The 16,222-nt window shown below is 50.4% G+C and overlaps 1 protein-coding gene across 4 annotated transcripts in view; it reads left to right on the top strand.

Moving 5' to 3' along the window:
* The window catches only part of RASSF7 (Ras association domain family member 7), a 33,905-nt gene that overhangs the window by 13,043 nt on the left and 4,640 nt on the right, over positions 1–16,222 (top strand). The window contains exons 1-3 of one of the 4 annotated variants that reach the window (XM_018924371.2): positions 14,138–14,244; positions 14,614–14,707; positions 15,978–16,131. In XM_018924371.2, coding sequence (XP_018779916.1) covers positions 16,029–16,131 — 103 coding nt within the window. In that variant the 5' untranslated portion in view covers positions 14,138–14,244; positions 14,614–14,707; positions 15,978–16,028. Of the gene's footprint in view, positions 1–3,406; positions 3,516–14,126; positions 14,245–14,613; positions 14,708–15,977; positions 16,132–16,222 lie in introns of those variants that run through there. The other 3 variants (XM_030240211.2, XM_009099283.4, XM_018924372.3) reach the window with 3 other exon arrangements.

Here is a 16,222-nt window from a genome sequence, read left to right as displayed (position 1 = left end):
GCCAAGCCCCGATTTGGCTTTCCTGTGATGCTGCAGGATCTTTTCTTTCTTATGTCTCTTGTTGTCCTAGAAACAGAGGAAAAAATTCTTCCAGAGAAGCCCTTTTGTTACACTTGAGGCAGCATCTTCTGTCTCTCACTAAAACAGTGTATGGTCACAAAATAAAACCCTTACCAGAAAATATATGGTGAGTTCAAAATCTTCCAAAGAAACCTGGAAAAACTTAATACCCTCCAAACATTCCAAAAGCCCTAAAAGTACTGCAAGGGTCAATGGGCATTTGGTAACACTGCTACAAATGTATGTTGAGCAACAGAAGGCAGTACTCTTATGTGTATATATATACATATATATATATATATATATAAATATTTTTATAGATGTAATTATATGTAATATTTATACATATTATTGAGAGAGATCCTCACTTCTAGCCTAGGATTACAGCTTTTGAAGTAGAGGGTGTCTGCTGGAAGAGAAAGTCAACATGCCCTCTGGTACTGGCCACTTTTCTCTCCTAGTGCTAGGGCTTTCCTGGAAATTTCAGGGGTGCTTGGTTTTTTTTGGGAGGGAAGCTCATGTTCTGGGAGAAACATGTCCTTCTGTGTGCTCAGCCAGGCAATAAATGCACTGGGTAATTTCTCTGAGGCACATGAAATGTTGTAGCTGTGTCAGGAAAGGATAGTGACTGGCAAATTTCCTGAGGCTTGCAGGATCTGGAGGAACACTCCCAAGGCCTCAAGGTGTCCATGGCAAGGGGAGAAGGAGAGGAAAGCAGGCAGGAAGGTTTGACAGCCATGATGCTGACCACCTCCAGCTCCTGGGGGGAGTAGGGGATGTGGGGCACCTCTGAAAATCTGGCTTCCCACTCTTTCCTTTTAGAAATAGGCCTGGAAAAGAAACTTTCCTCTACTTTTCCCTCCCAACCACAGCTCAGAGGGTTTTGGGTTTGTGCCAAAAGCCAAAACCCAACAGCTCTGCAGATTTGGGTGCCTCAAATACCCATTTCCCCCTCATGCCCCAGGCTGACCATGGACTGTAGCACAGACTAACACTGCTGGGCTTGGGTGGCTGTCCTGGGGAAGATGTGCTCTGCTAAGAGAGGCTGTAGCTGGTGACCTGCTGCTCATCCACTGTATGTCTGTACTCAGGAGGGGGGTTTTGTGCAAACATTTTCTGTATCTTAAGAAGCCTCAGAACCAGGACACTTGTTGTGCTCCTGAGCAGAGCAGTGAGACAGCATCATCTCCTTTGGGGAAACTCAGATAGGATTACAATCTCATCTGCTGCTGGAGAGACCAAAGGACCTGCTTGGTGATGATTCAACTGCTCAGGATGCTGAGACAGCATTGCTCTCATCCCTAAAGCAGCCTGGCTGCTCAGTGTACAATGAGGACATGACTTTTCAAAACTCTTAGGTACACCTGTAGCAATCCCAGAATGGAACCAGTGGGCACAGCTCTGTCACTATTCCAGGTCAGTCCCTGAACATGGCCTCAGTACCACAGGTGCTTTAAGAATAAATCTGGGACAGAGCTAAGGCTGGAGAAGATGGTCCATGAGCCAGTCTGGCAAACTCACCAGTGTGAAACTGAACATTGGACATTTTTATCCATCTTAATTGATGGAAGGTGTGGAGAACTCTTCAAAGGATGAGGAATCAATGGATCATGCAGACAGCAAGACAGAGTCAGTCTATTTATTTTTCACAATAATAATTTTACAAGTGAAAAGAAATTTCCAATCTTTTTACAACCTACTTAAGGTAGAAAGATTTAAAACTCAAAATCTTTTCTTAAAAGAAAGGCAGCCATCCTTGCTAGTGGCAAATGAGCCTCTGCTCAGCTTGTATCTGATTGGGATCTCAGAAGACTGTCCAACCTATTAAATAAGATATGTATCTCCTGAGAACAGCCTTTGTTGTTTTCTTTTATAGATCTTTGTTCCTCCTGTGCTGTAAGGTCTCCAGGGCATGGCCTGTGTTACGGAGCACCAGATGTACTATCTGATTTTAGGAGATCCTAATTATGAGGAATATGTCAGAACAACAGAAAACTTCATTTAGAAATCCAATTAAAGCTGCCGAGTGACAGCTATGGACTTGCGTGTTGCATCACCTCCTAATCCCAGCAGTTTCCATGTGGAGAAAGGAGTAGTTAAAGATATCATAAATCCTAGATAAGGATATCATAAGGCCCGCATGAGATGGGCATTTAACCATAAGTTAAAACTGACACACATTTTGTGCTGGAGCAGCAAACCTGAGCTCTGTTTTGGAGCAGTCACCTCGGGATCCAGGGTCTGATGGGTGGGTTATCCTTCCTTGTGAGTAGTGGCACATTTCACAAAACATTCTGGATAAAGAAATATAAAGGTAACTGTGCGTCTGGCACTGGGGTTGCACCAGCACAGGCCTTGCTGGAGCACCTGCACCAGCAGAGACCTCGAGGATGGGATTCTGATGCCATCACAGCCATCCCCATTGCTTGGGGGACCATGGAGGAAGGACACTGGCATGCAGGATGGGGGGAGCTTTCAGGTGGGTTTTTTGAGAGTAAGGACAGGAAAAGCTGGCGGAGAGAGGAGGTGAGAAGTTTCCAAAGCCTCCAGCATGGCAGCAGACACCTGCTTCTTCCAAAACCGGCTGAACCTGTCTCCCTGCTGTCATCTCTCTGCGGGTTTAGGGCGTTCTAAGCCCCCGTCCGGCTGAAGGGCACGGGGCTCGAGGGCTGCACCCTCCTTGTGCACCAGGGCAAGCTCTTCTCTCTGAAAAGGGCTTGTTTTCTCTGTTCTACCCAGGGACCTGCTGTTGGACAGGCTGAGCACTTCCAGGCGGGAATGAGCCCACCTATACGGCCCCACAGAGCCAGGAGTAAGGGACAGGGAAGTACAGGGTGGTTTTCTTGGTTTCTTTTTAGGAAGGGAGATTTAAAGTCTTCTTTTAAAAAACATGATGATGTTTTCAGATTTTTTTTAAAGATAAATTAATAACCTTTTGAAATAAAAGGAGAATTCAATACTTTTAAAAAGTTTTTTTAAAAGAGTTTTATTTTTATTGGAGAGTTTAAGACTTCAGGGAAAAATGTAGAATTTATGAGTTCTTAAAAAACAAAAGGAGAATTTAAGGCTTTATTTTAAAATGAGAATTTTAATATATTGGTTTTTTAGAGAGGTTTTATGACTTTTTTTAAAGAGAATATTTTAAGGTTGTAGGGGGAGGTTTTAAACGGATTTCAGATTTTTTTTTTTTTTTTAAGGAGAATTTCAGACTTTTTTTTTAAGCAGCCGAGGTGATGCGGGGGAGTTTCGTGTGTGGGGCGGGGCTCACCTGGCGGGGGCGGCGCTCACCTGGCGGGGCGGGGCCGGCGGGGCGGGGCGCGGAGGGCGGGGCTGGGGCCGGCGCGGCTCCGCGCTGCGGAGCGGAGGGGAGAGGAGCGGAGCGGCCGGAGCCGCTACCGCTGCCCAGGAGAGGAGCCGGAGCCGCGGCCGCGCCGCTGTGGCCGGGCCGGCGGCAGGTGAGTGCGCACGGGCACGGCGGGGCCGGGCAGTGGCTGCCGTTGCCTTGCAGCACCGGGCGCGGCCCTGCCCTGCCGCAGCCGGGCCGGTACCGCGGGAGCGGCCCCGAGCAGGGGGGCTGCGGCTGAGGCGGGGCCGCTGTCCCCGGGTGTCCGCGGAGAGCCGTCCCCGGGGCAGCCGGCTCCTCGCCCGCCTGGCAGGGCCCGCCGGGGGCGGGGGACAGCCCCACGGGGCTGCAAAGTGGGGCAGGGGCGGCGAGCAGCTGGCGTGGGGCAGGGCGCCGCAGTAACCCCGGATCCCGTAAGGAGAGCCTGGCATGGGGTGACTGGGGGCGGTGTTCGGCACTGGCGAGACCCCGAACCCCGCTGCCACCTGCCCGGTGCCGCCTCTGTCGTGTCCCGGTCGGTCGAGCAACCGGGTGGCTTTGCCTCCCGCCTGCCCGAGGCACTCCCAGCAGCTCCGGCCGCCAGCACGGTGCAGCCGGGCCCCGCTGGCAGAGCCCCCAGCGGAGGAGCCGAGGCGACGTGGGGGTCTCAGATCGCCGTGCCAGGAGCCTCCTCCCCTCGCATCCGTGGGGCAAAACCTCCCGTCCTTTCTCCCTTCAGAGACGTCTCCGTCTCCCCGAGGAGAGGGGTTAAATTCCTCGATAAGACCAGGCTCCAGCCGCATACTTCTGATGCCTTCCGTGAACTCTGCCGGCAGGTTGGCAGGTTGTTTCGTAACTCCACTTGTGGCCTGCTGCGGGGAGGAGGAGGGGGGGAACGGGACACCGAGCTCCTCTCTTGGTTTTTTTTTTCCCTGCCCTGCAACAGCACTTTGCAATTGCAGGTTAAAAACCCAAACGTGGGTTCGAGGGTACTGGACAAAAGAAAGGGTCACAGCCGTGCGCCTCTCGTTCCGAGTGGCTGCCTCAGGCACAGCCCATGGCACTCCCCTTGGAATGGCTGTTTCAGGAGAAATTAGGCGGAAACAAGTGAGAAATGGTCGAAGGAGGCGAGACGGGAGCTTTGGCTGCTCCTCGCCGTGAGCCGGGGCCAGCTCCCCGGGATGCCGGTGCTAACGGCTCTGCCGGGACTTGCCAGGCAGGCACCGGGCCCCGGCAGCGTGTGGGAGCACGAATGCCAGAGCTCCGCTGTCAAATGGTGGGGCCCTGGCGCCTGCCGGAGTGGGGCAGCGGTGCTGCACACACACCTGTCAGCTCACCTCGAGGGGCAGCTCTGCGGGGAGCTGAGCTCCTCGTGAGGCAGGAATTGCAGCTCTTCTTAGGGAGACGAGAGCAAACCGTGAGCACCGGCTGTATCTGCAGTGGGTAGGAGTGGGAAGCGTCTTCCAAACGCTGCTTGTTTTCCTTATCAGGCAGTGCCGGTGGTGTCTTCTCAGGAAGGGGCTGTGGGGAAGGGGGGATGTTCTTACCTTCTGTTGATGCCGTTGGAATGCCAGGAATCCTCCCACATCCCAGTTATCTGCTGGGGGAGCCTGAGCACGATGCCTGGACTCCCTCTCCGCATATCTCTGCTGGCTTCCCCATGCCCTCTCAAAAGAAATGGTATGGAAATCCAGAAGCTGCCACAAGTGCACACATCCCCCTGGAGCCTTTCTTCCACCTTGTGGTACAAAGTTGAGAGGCCAGGGAGTGCTGCTTGCAGCACCTGCGGGTGCCCAGCACTCACAGCATTGAGCGTTGCAGTTCCCAGGGTCCTGCACTATTTCCCAGCAAGGGCATGCTGGTTGCTCTAAAATATAAAACTCTTTGCAAATGAGTGTGAGAGGGACATGGAAATTAGTTTTAGCCAGGTCTTAAAGAGGCAGACCTGAGCACTAATCTGGCAACACGCGTGTGCTATCCACCTCCATAGTGGAGATGTGTCCTGTGGTTGCCGTCACTGTCACCACGTGCTGCGGGGAAATATTGCTCGAGTGCATCTGCATGGTCCACACTGGATCATCCTTTCCATGTTTTTCAGCATCTCTCTGTCCTGTCTTGTTCATGTCATCTTCAATAGGAAAAGCCTCCAGTGGTGGCACAGAATTGACCTACGCCCATGTTCTGTTGTTTCTCCATGTGCTGGGGAGGGAATGCTTTGGGAGCAATTCCAGACAAAGAGTTAATCCTTCCTGGCTGGGAGGCAGTGATATGTGTGCCAAGGCTTCAGAGCAGAGTATTTTCTGGAGTCATGTGAGGTTGGGTGCTGTGGTGAGCTAGGGAGAAATCCAGGTGCTGTTTGACAATGGGTTGCTCTGTGCCCAAGTTTAAATAAAGGTGTGAGGGACGCTTTAGGTGTCAGCTCTGTGTGTATGCATTGTTTTCAAGAGCATCTTTTTAAAGGGTGTTCTTCCATCTGTTGCAACTTGTCTATGCCCTTGCAAACCTGTGTTTTCAAATTAAAGCTTAAGCTTGACTCCATTGAAGGTTTTGAACAGAATCCTGTTGTTGCAAAGGACTGCTAACATTTTTATGTCCTTCAGTTTTTCAGATGCCAAGTTCAGGAGCTCATAAAAGTGGCTGATTGTCTGGCTTTTTATGGATTGGAGTCAGCACTTTCTTGAGGGTTGGGGTGCTTCCAGCTGCCCCAGGCTAGTCATCTAGAATAACTTGTTGCTTTAAAAAGAAAAAAAAAAAAAAAAAAAAAAGAGGCAGGGCATGGGGTGTGGGGGGGGAATAACCTGAAACACTTCTTAACCAAACACATAGGTGGAAACTTCAGGACAATTGCGTGAAGGCTTCTTGAACTGCCATGAAGGCTTCTTTTGTTGCTGCTTCCTATCCCTGCTACAGCACATGCAACCTGTTGGAGGTCTGCATCTCTGGAGCCTCATGCTCAACCCTTCCTGTGTCCTCTCAGGTGCCTCCTGAATGACAGTGGAATGTCAAAGTGCTCTCAACAGCCCATTGAGGTCCAGAGCCTCCCATGGTGTTAGACCTAGCATTGCACTCCTGAGCACAGTGGGTACTTTGGAGGCACCTAGAGCATCCTGCAGGGGAGTAGCTGTGTTGGCAGGGGAGCCCAGTGAGTGGCAGCCTCCCCTTTGCTCCCTGTTATTCCTGCAGCCTGGGTAAACCATTGGCACCCAGATGGTGTTCTGAAGCTGTCTGACAGGGAGAGCACTTGTAGGGTTCTTGCTGATTTAATGATTCCTGCTGTGAACAATGCTTTCCCCAGGAAATGTGAGTGTGCAACAGGGAGCTGGTCTCTGCCTCTGGATGCTTGCCTGAGGCAGCTGGTGGTGTGCAGCAGGTTGGATAAACACCATAGGCATCTCTTCATAAGAATAAAGATGGGTTGTGTTGGTTTTTTTGGAGGCTTTATGGTTACTGTTTTCACTTGCCAAGTTTTATTTTCTTTTCCAAGTTCTGGCAATGATTGGAGGTGTCAGCACACCTTTCTGCTAAGAGCCAAACAAACTTGTGGTGGGAATGCTGGGTGGACCTCTGTGCATGTTGTGATCGGTGCTGGCTGGTTCCTGCAACACAAACACACACACACTCTTCTCTGGGGAACAGCTTAATTGTCAGAAAGCAACTCGTGGTCTCCCTGGACTCTTGACCAGTATGCCCAGGTCTTTGCTCAATGGTTTGTGCCTGTAGAAAGTTAGGTGTTTCCCAGGCTTGCTCTGAGGTCATCTCTCCTTCCTCTTCTCCCTGCCCTGATTCCTTTGGGATAAGACTTTCTCAGGGCAGCTTGTCAAGTCCTTGGGGTCCCATCCCAAAGGAGTGGCTCTGCAGGACTAACCCAGCCTGGGCACAAGGCTGCACCACATTAGATGTAATCCAAGGCATTCCCACTTGTCCACCATCAGTGGGGGAAAAAAAAAAAGCTGTTGCATAGGTGTTTGTGCATAAAGGTTTTCTGTAGTTGTTGGAGTGTTTTTGTCAGTTTTTTAAGACCTTTCTATTGCTTGTTCTAGTATTTAAAAAATCTTGCAAACTCACCATTATATGTTGGAAAAGTACATTTGCTCTCCCACTCTGGAAGGGAAGCATCATTGGGACCCAGGAGTGGAGGTGCTAGAAGCATGGCTTTGAATCTTTGAGATGCTGCATTCCGAGTACTAGCTGTCCCTCAAAACTCCTTCTCAAGTATTTTATTTGACTGCCTTAATGTAGTTTGAGGATTGCCTGGGCTGAGACATTTGATTTGATATTGTCCTCTTTGAATTCATTTGGCTTTTTAATGACCTGCTGAGTATAAAGAAGTTGGGCTAGGAAGTTCAAAGGTACTTGTTTCCCCAGAGTGACCCCATGTGAGCATTAGCTGCATGAGGATTAAGCACATAAATGCTTCATAAGAAACAATGTATTTTTATTGAGTCTCCCACTCGGTGCTGGCAGGAGTGCTGGCCCAGTCCTCAGTTCATGTTCCTATCCCATTGTGATCCTTCAGGTATCATTAAGTGCTGGACCTATGTATGGAGCAAGAGATGGAGCCCTTTGCTGGCATTAAAACCCCTTCAGCCAAAAGTCCAGCAAGGCAGTTTGGGGGATTAGTTGGCCATGCAGCTGTGCTTTCCATCACTTGCTGTAGGACTGTGATTTGTACCCCTGGATGGATGTCCCAGATGCACTTGCCTCTTCAGAGATATGCCATGATTTTACTGCTTTAAAGAGCTTATTGTCTCTGGGTGTGTTCAGGCAGTGATTGATAGCACCTCCACCTAATTAGTCATGTGCCAGGTAGTGTGAAAGCAGAGACTTGTAAAATACCCAAGGGTCTTATCAAAGGTTTCAGCTAGGATTCATTCTGAGTCCCTTGTTTATTTGTCTTTGTGTCTGAGCACGTGAGAGAATGGAGCCTATCCAGCTCTCTGTGAAGGGTCATTAAAATCCTTTTTTAATCCTACAAAGTTATAAATAAATATCCATGACAGCATGGACCTGTGAGTTCATCTGTGCATCCTCTACTCTGGACACCCAGCAGTATGTCCTTTACATGTGGCTGCTTTCTGAAGCAGGGTAGGAAACTGCAAGTTATTCTGGAAATGGAGAATAAAATCTGGAAGGTTTATCCCTGGTTGTGCATTTGCTAATTTGTTAATTACCTCTCCTGTAGGAGGAGAATTGGAATGGAAAGAGGATTGCTGGTGGCTGACCCCAGCACTTCTAAAGGAGGCTGGAAGGCAGGTTGGAGGGACAATATTTGTAGGTCATTTGGCTTTTTTATGTCCCTGTTCCTACTTACAGGACAGCTGCAGCCCCTGAATTTTCTTGTAATCCTACAGGGATGAAATTCTTGATTGATTTGACAGGAGACAGGGCGAGTGTCTGTCTCTGCTTGCGTTATAGGTGGTCAAGGCTCATCTCATCCTCTGGGCTGCACTGGGCGAGCATCTCAAGGAAGCTGCACTTGGTGGGTCCTTTCTGGCTCTTCTGGAGGCATTGGGAGAGAGACCTCATTGGTTGGGTCTTGCCCTTGAAGGTGGGGGGAATGGAAGTTCTCTTCCTTGGCTAGGGAGGAGTATTTCCAAGGCTTGAGCAGGCTCTTGCCTCTCAAGATTCCTCCTGTGTTCTGCGTGGTGAGAAATACAAGCTGTGTTCTGATTTGGGGAATGGACTGTGTGTAATAACAGGGCAATACTCACAAATTGCATTGTGTTTTCACTGATGACTGACTGACTGCTGTGGAAGATGAACACAGCAGAGATTCTGGACCTGCTGGCATATGAGTGCCAAGGTTGTGTTTGTGTGGATGCTTGGGCAAGTACCCCTCAGAGGTTGCCTTTTAGAAGCTGGATTGTGAGTCATCCCCTAAAGATGATGAATCTAATCTAGATCAGCCTAGAGCCCCAAGATGCCTAGACCTAGTCTTTCCCCTGTGCTGGGGGCAAAGCTAGGTCCATGGGCATGGCGTCAGGGTGCACTCAATTGCACAAGAAAGAAAAGAGCATGGGGGTGCAAAAGCCTTTCCTCTTTCCCCTTTAATCCACACACTGTTGCTAATTTTGCTTCTCCCCCTTGGGAAGAACCTACGGATTTATTTCCAGCTGCTTTCATGAAGTCACTCTTCACATGTGGGACTGGGGGTGATGGTTACTGGAATAGCAGGTGCTGCTAATGGTTCCCTTGCAAACCTTCATGTTTAGGGCAGACTTTTTCCTAGGCAGCCCTGCCAGCTCCCCCCCCCACGGACAGTAGCCATTAGTGCTGCAAGGGAGAAACACGATGCGTGCAGGTGTGAAAGATGATCCTTCCGCTTCCAGGCTGAAACGCTGTAATGTGAGTGTGTGCAGTAGGTGGAGGGGTGTTTGTGCTGCTTTTAATTTATAATGAGCTTTTGGTTGGTGGCTCATCTATGAGGTGGACTGACTAGTAATCATCCCTAAAATGTCACTGGCTGTGATTCTAGATGTTTTCATATGATTCTTAATGCTGACCTGGCATGACCACAAATGTTAATCTTGTCTAAGAGGGAGAAAAGGTCTCCCAGCTTCTTCAGAGTGCTGTTTCTGTTTATTCTGTTTCCGTGTGTGTCTGATGCTGTAGCAGACCCAAAAGCTTGGGTTGAAAACCAGGAATCCTGGCAGGTGGGGAGGTGGGGGTGGCATGTGGTGAGTGTCTTCGACACCAGTCATGATGTGAGCCTCCCTCCCCTAAATCCCTGCCGAAGGCAATCACCCTCAGGACCGTCCCCATTCTGCGTCACAGCCCTCGGCAGGATTTGTACCTGACTCTTCCTGCCCTGCTCAACATTGGCCAACCTCCCCAGGCATTTTAGCATGGGTCTGTAATTTTTTGGAGGAAGTGGAGCAGAAAATCTCTAAGCCTCTGTTTTTCTCTTAATGGGGGTTTGCTGGTGTGGCGCTTATGGCTCTCCAGAAATCTGTCTCTTTGGGCATTTCCTGCAAGACTACAAGATCCTTGTGTGGGACATGTGACCCCTTGGATTGCCAGAAGATTTTGGTGATATTCTGTGGTCTCTGGCTCAAATCATGCTTTAGCTCTTGAGCATGCAAATGCCACAAGACATAGTTTTCCGGTGATGTCCTTTAGTGCAAAAAGCCCTTGAAACACGGATGTAACCTTTGCTGATGCTAAGTGTGTATTATGTGCTGTAGGATGCCCCCAGAAGAAGCTGCTTGCTATTGAAAGGCAGCAGACCCTTAGGGAGTGTTTGGGCTCACGTCCATCCACACATCTCTGGTAAAAGTGCACCTTCAGGTTAAATTACCAATTTTGGTAATTTGCCAATTTTTAGGGGTTTCTGTCAGGCACAACATGTCAGAGTAGGGAGCTGGATGGGGGATGATGGGTGAATTGAGGATATGGTGCTATTATGGCCACCCCTAAATAAGCTGCTTGGCTGTGAATTAGAGCCCCATGCCGACTGCTTCCTTGCTCCTGGGTACTTGTGGCTGCCTTGTGTAAGGGCTGGTGGCTTCCTTAGGCCTGGGCTGTGAGAAGCACTTGCACGCCCTCCCTGTGATGGTGGAAGGATGAAGAGCTGCCTCTCTGGGTTGTGACCACTCTGGTAGGACTTGTTTGTCACCTCTTGAGCTTGTTTAACCCCTGGCAACTCTTTGTACTGGGATGAAGTAACCCATCTGCTGCTCCAGTTTGGAGCTCTGTGCGAGTGTCCCAGCCGCACCCTGATGGCCGCCACGCCGAAGGACAAGACACTGCCATCTTTGGTAAGTGACCCTCTTGGCTGCCTTGCACCAGGCCAGAGGATGTGTTCCTTCAGGATCCTGGGGCTGGCATCCTCAGCACAAGCTGGAATGGTGGAAGGGTCATGCACCAAGTGGCTGGGGCTTTGCCTGGTGCTCCCGGCTGCAGTGGCAGTGACCATGCGTGGTTGCTGCTGCACAGACAGCTTGTTCAGAGATGTGGATGGTCATCTTGGCCCAGCAAGGGAACTGCCAGCCTGGCATGTGCCATGGCATCAAACCTTGCCATAGCTGATCCGTGCTCAACGCTGGACCGGCCAGCGATCAACCCTGACCATGGCATTGCCTTCTGTCCTGGGATGGACATGGCATGGAAAGCCCAGCAGAACTGCTCAGTCCCTGTAACAGTTCAGCCAAGGGCAGGTGATGTCACTCCAAAAGAGGGTCCCAAGGCAGCAGGACACAGTTCGTTGTCTGGAGGAAAACCTGGACCATGTCCCATCCCCTCCAACCCGCTGCAGGTGTTGTCAGGAGGCTTCAGTCGTTTATGGATCTTCTCTGTGTTGGTCACCACAGCAACAGGGAGGCTTCAGCCCCTTCAGAGGTTTCAGCAGGCGGGCAAGTACCATCTCTCCCTTTGGTGCAGGAGCTGGGCCCAGTGCTTAGAGCAGGGAGACTTGAGGAAGTGTGAAATAGCTGCTGGATGTGTCACCGCAGCAGTTGATGCAGGGCAGTGAGTCACAGCCAGGCTGCCAGCGCCCCAGCACAGAGGATGGCAGCACAGGCCCAGCCCTCCCCTCCCCACTTGCTGCTTACTCATGGGTTGGGTTGGGTTTTTTCATTGGTGTGTCTGCACACAGCTGGGATGAGCATCCCCCTGGCACTGGGTGGGAGAGGAGCCAGAGGGTCAGGTTCAAAGTAGAAATAAAGCAACTGGGAGTACCCCAGCATTTTCCTGGGCTGCATCCAAAGGGATGCAAAGCTGCTGGTCCCCATGGACACCTTGGTGCTTCATGGATGGCAGGCTCACCACAGCCTGCTCTCAAGTACTAATGCAGTTTATTAACTATGAGTCTTTATGACCCCTACCCTCAGCCCAAACCCTGCCACAAAAGGCTGGTCTTTCCTGGATTCCTTTCATTTTAATTATGCTTTCTGGGAAGCCTTCCCTGTGGTGCTCCTCTCCTGCCACCTGGCCCTGTACCCAGCTCCCTGCCAGGGGGTGGACACGGCGAGGGAGGTGAGTGAACCTGCAAAAATGGGTGAAGCCTTGGTGCTGGCAGGTTGCCCATCTCAAAACCTTTATGCTAGTCCCAGACAGTCCTTCTTAGGAGCTCTGATAGAGATGTTTGGGGTACTTTGGTATTTTGGTTGCAGTAGGCCTTGCTGTTGGGTGCCAAATGGGTGAGTTTTTTCTGAAACAGATTTGTATTTTTTAAAAAATTATTATTATTGTGTGTGGCAAAACATATTAGAAAGACTCTTGCAAAGTGCTTGCAGTCCTTGGCTGGAAGGTGCTGTCTCAGCTTCTGAGAGACCCCATAGGGGACATGGCAGGTGGCCCTACAAATCAGGAGTGGTCTTCACTTTTGTGAGGAGGTGACTGGCCAATGTTCTATTATTTCAGGTCCAGGGGAGGTCACCAGACCCTTGTGAGTCCCAGCAGCCATGAGGATGGCAGTTTGCAGGAGCAAGATGTGCATCCTCCTGCAGATGCAGAAATACTCCTTCATCTCCCCTTCCTTTAGCCTGACAGTTTCAGGGAGGCTGGGAGACAGCAGTGCCAGGAATCAAAATAAAGCTGCAGGATCTGAGATTTTTAATTTTGAAAAAAAAATTTTTAGTGTCAGCATTTGAAATTCTGACTTTCAGTCAGGAAATTAGTTGAAGTCATGGCATGAATCATCCTTACCCTCAATTTTAGGACCCATCACATGGGGAAAGGGAACTGAAAATTAGTCATTTTGTTAATCTGCTTCCAATAAGAATTATTTATAATAAAATGAGTGGCCTTTGGGAGCAGCAGTCATGTGTCCTGGCATTCACGGCCACCTGCTGGCTTCCCTGGTGCTGTTTTGGGGCAGGGGCAGGGCCTGGCAGCTGCCTGCACTTCTGGTTCATGATCAAAGCGACCTCCTGGGGCAAATACAAACAGAGGCAGCTGGAAACCCACCTTCTGCTGAGAAGCTGCTCTTCCCCAGGAAAAATAATTCTTGCCCAAAAAAAAAGGCAAGAATTATTTCTCCTACCTGGTGGTGTAACGAAGGCACCCACTATTAATGCAGGGGGTCGGCAGAGAAGCCCATGAAGAGGGGGTCTATTTACAAGTGGGGCAATGAGACTCACCCCCAGCTGCTGTGGTTTTGAGTGATGGTAAAGAACTGAGTGGGTTACAGCAAAGGTGATGCTTGGGGCAAGGTGAATGTTTTTTAGGTTTATAGCCTGATGGGGTTTTATGGTGTGCTAGTTTTTGGGTTTTTTTTTTCTTAACTAGGGTGACGCTGTCATGGTGGAGTGCTGGGGATGAGATGCTGAGTGCAGTCTGTGATGTCCCTCCCAGGCAGGAGCTGAGGGGATCAGGGAGCATTGCAGGTCCCTTCAGATAAGGATGAACTTTTTTCCTGTCAGCTCCCTTGTGAGGCCAGGGACCTGGGGGAAGAGGGGCAGTGAGGCTGGTTTTGAGTGGGAGCTGATCCTCTCCAGAAGGCAGGGAGAGGGCAGACAGAGAAGGGAGCAGCCCTCAGCCCTCTTCAGGGGGGCAGATAACATCCTGGATCTGGCTGCAAGCTGGAGACAGCTCCCAAAACCCTCAGAGGTTACAGCAAGGACCCCCTGTGCTTGCAAGGATCTAAGGCAGCAATAAAATCCATTGGAGAATGTCGTGGGGATTTTTGGCTGCTTTTTGGGGAGTTTCTCTGGCATGAGGAGCAAAGCTGGCTGCCTGTCTCCCAGCCTGCTGGCAGCGCTGTGCCGCATGCCGGGCTGCTGGTAAATGATTGCCTGGAAGGCCGGGCAAGGCGGGGCTGGAAGTTGGTGCCTGGTTTGAACCCGGGCAGGTGCCCGGGACCCGAGTGCCGGCAGCCATCCCGCTCCCACAGCGCTCGGCAGCCCCTGGATTTTGCCAGCAAGGTGAGACTGTTTGGTGTGACTCAACGAGCTGGGTTATTTTTCTTGTTTATTCTTAAGCTCCTGGCCGTCGTATACTGGGTTGTGGCACAAAAAGCTAGATTTGAGACTAGCTTGGTCCCTGGGCAGGGAAGGGGGGTGTAGGGAATGCTCTATGGGGTGTGTTGCACTCCAGTTTTGGTGTTAGGGTGATGCTGAGGGGGAGGTGGGGGTGGTGAACAACAGCGGTTTCAGGGTGATTTGGGTGGTGCCGCAGTGGCACCTGGACTTTGCTCCATGCCGGGGGACAGTTGCAGCCTTGAATACACAGGATTGGGGAGTGGTGCCAAAATGCAGCTTCAAATTTGTTTCTTGCAAATGTTGGTGTTTCAGGGCTTACAGGGAGGTGGGCCGAACCCAAGGTGTCCTTCAGCCCCACAGTTTTCCCCGGTGGCTCAGCCAAGGCAAACATGAGCTCAGCGCTGAGGTATTTGTGACGGCTGCTCCGTGCCCGTGTTTTGGAGGTGGGCAGGGAGGTGGCACCAGCAGGACCCAGCACCTGCGCAGAACGGCCTCGCGAAGCCGTGTCTTCCTTGGTTTCTCCTTGCCTTTCTCACACCACAATTAGAATTCCTCATCACCGGAGACAGGGCTCTTCAAGCCCTGCCTTTGATTACTCAAGTAGGCAACAAAAAATAATGAAGAAGTGGAGTTTAACCTAAGGTCAAGCTTTCTCACAGCCTGGCTGCAAACTTGGGATAGCTGGAGCAGTGGGAGGGGCTGCGACCAGCCAGGTGAAGCTGGGAAAGCCGTTTGTGACCCCCCTGGATGGAGAGCCTGAAAATTTAGCGTGTGTTACTCCTTCCAGGGCTTTCAGACAAGACTGATACTGTGCTATAGCAGGGAAAATAGATACATCTTTGCATGGTGTTTGAAAACACTGTAAACTCAAATATTTGAGTTCTTTACAGCTTGTGCCTATTTTTTTTTTTAATTTATGCCAATTGCAGTTGTTGAGCTGCTGGAAGAGACAGGAGTTGGATGTGCCCAGGCTAAGAGGTGTTGTTTTATGGTAGTAGTACCCACTGGATGGGAGTTGAGTTGGGCCCAGTGTTGGTCAGAGCCTGGGTCTGGCCATTTTGGCACCACTCCCCAATCCTGTGTATGGGTGTTTATGCCTGGCTGCCCCTCCCAAACCCTACCTTTGGTCATGCTTTTGTTCAGAAAGAGGCTTTATTTTAATTTCTTCATCTCTCTCTGATAAATTGACATGGATGTAAATAAGAAAAGATTAAAATGTGCATTATCTACCTTCCCTCTATATCATTGCAAAAGCGGGCAGCCAGCAGTTCATCTGCCTTTTCCAGTGTTGTTTAGAAAATCCCTCAGTGCCACTCTGTCAAATTTTCAGAGAAATTGCAGTGAAAGTCCAGTAAACCCATTAAAAGTGTGTGCTCACAGTAGAAATAACCTGGGCATCTTTTGGGCACCACACAGGCACACAAACCTCATCATTTACCACCACGGGAAGATTTGGACCCACTGTCCAGACATGAGGAAAAAAAATTTTTTTTTGCAGATTAATATCAGCATTTAATAACATCAGCAAAAGTGCAGTCTGTGCACAGGGTGGCAGTGAACAACATTGGTCTAGGATTCACCCCATGGGATTTTCATTTAATGACACTGCTTTCAAAACATGTTGTATTCCTTGTCAGTGGCTTGGGATGGAAACCTGGTTTCTTTTCTGCCCACAGGCAGCCTGTCCTGCAATGACCCAGAGCACCTGAGGCCCGGCAGCTGTGGGGATGGAGCTGAAGGTCTGGGTGGATGGGATCCAGAGGGTCGTGTGTGGAGTCTCAGAGCAAACCACCTGCCAAGAAGTGGTCATCGCCCTGGCACGGGCCATTGGTGAGCCATCTCCATCTGCTGGGGGGTGCCCCATCTGCAGGCTCTTCTGGGAAGAGGAGTCCTTGGGTGGGCGGTGGTCCTGCTCTGTGGT

This window comes from Serinus canaria, chromosome 5, assembly GCF_022539315.1.
Source record: "Serinus canaria isolate serCan28SL12 chromosome 5, serCan2020, whole genome shotgun sequence".
In the NCBI taxonomy this organism is placed as follows: Eukaryota; Metazoa; Chordata; class Aves; order Passeriformes; family Fringillidae; genus Serinus; species Serinus canaria.
Note: the sequence above shows the minus strand (reverse complement) of the source record. Positions and strands in the feature narration are given on the sequence as shown.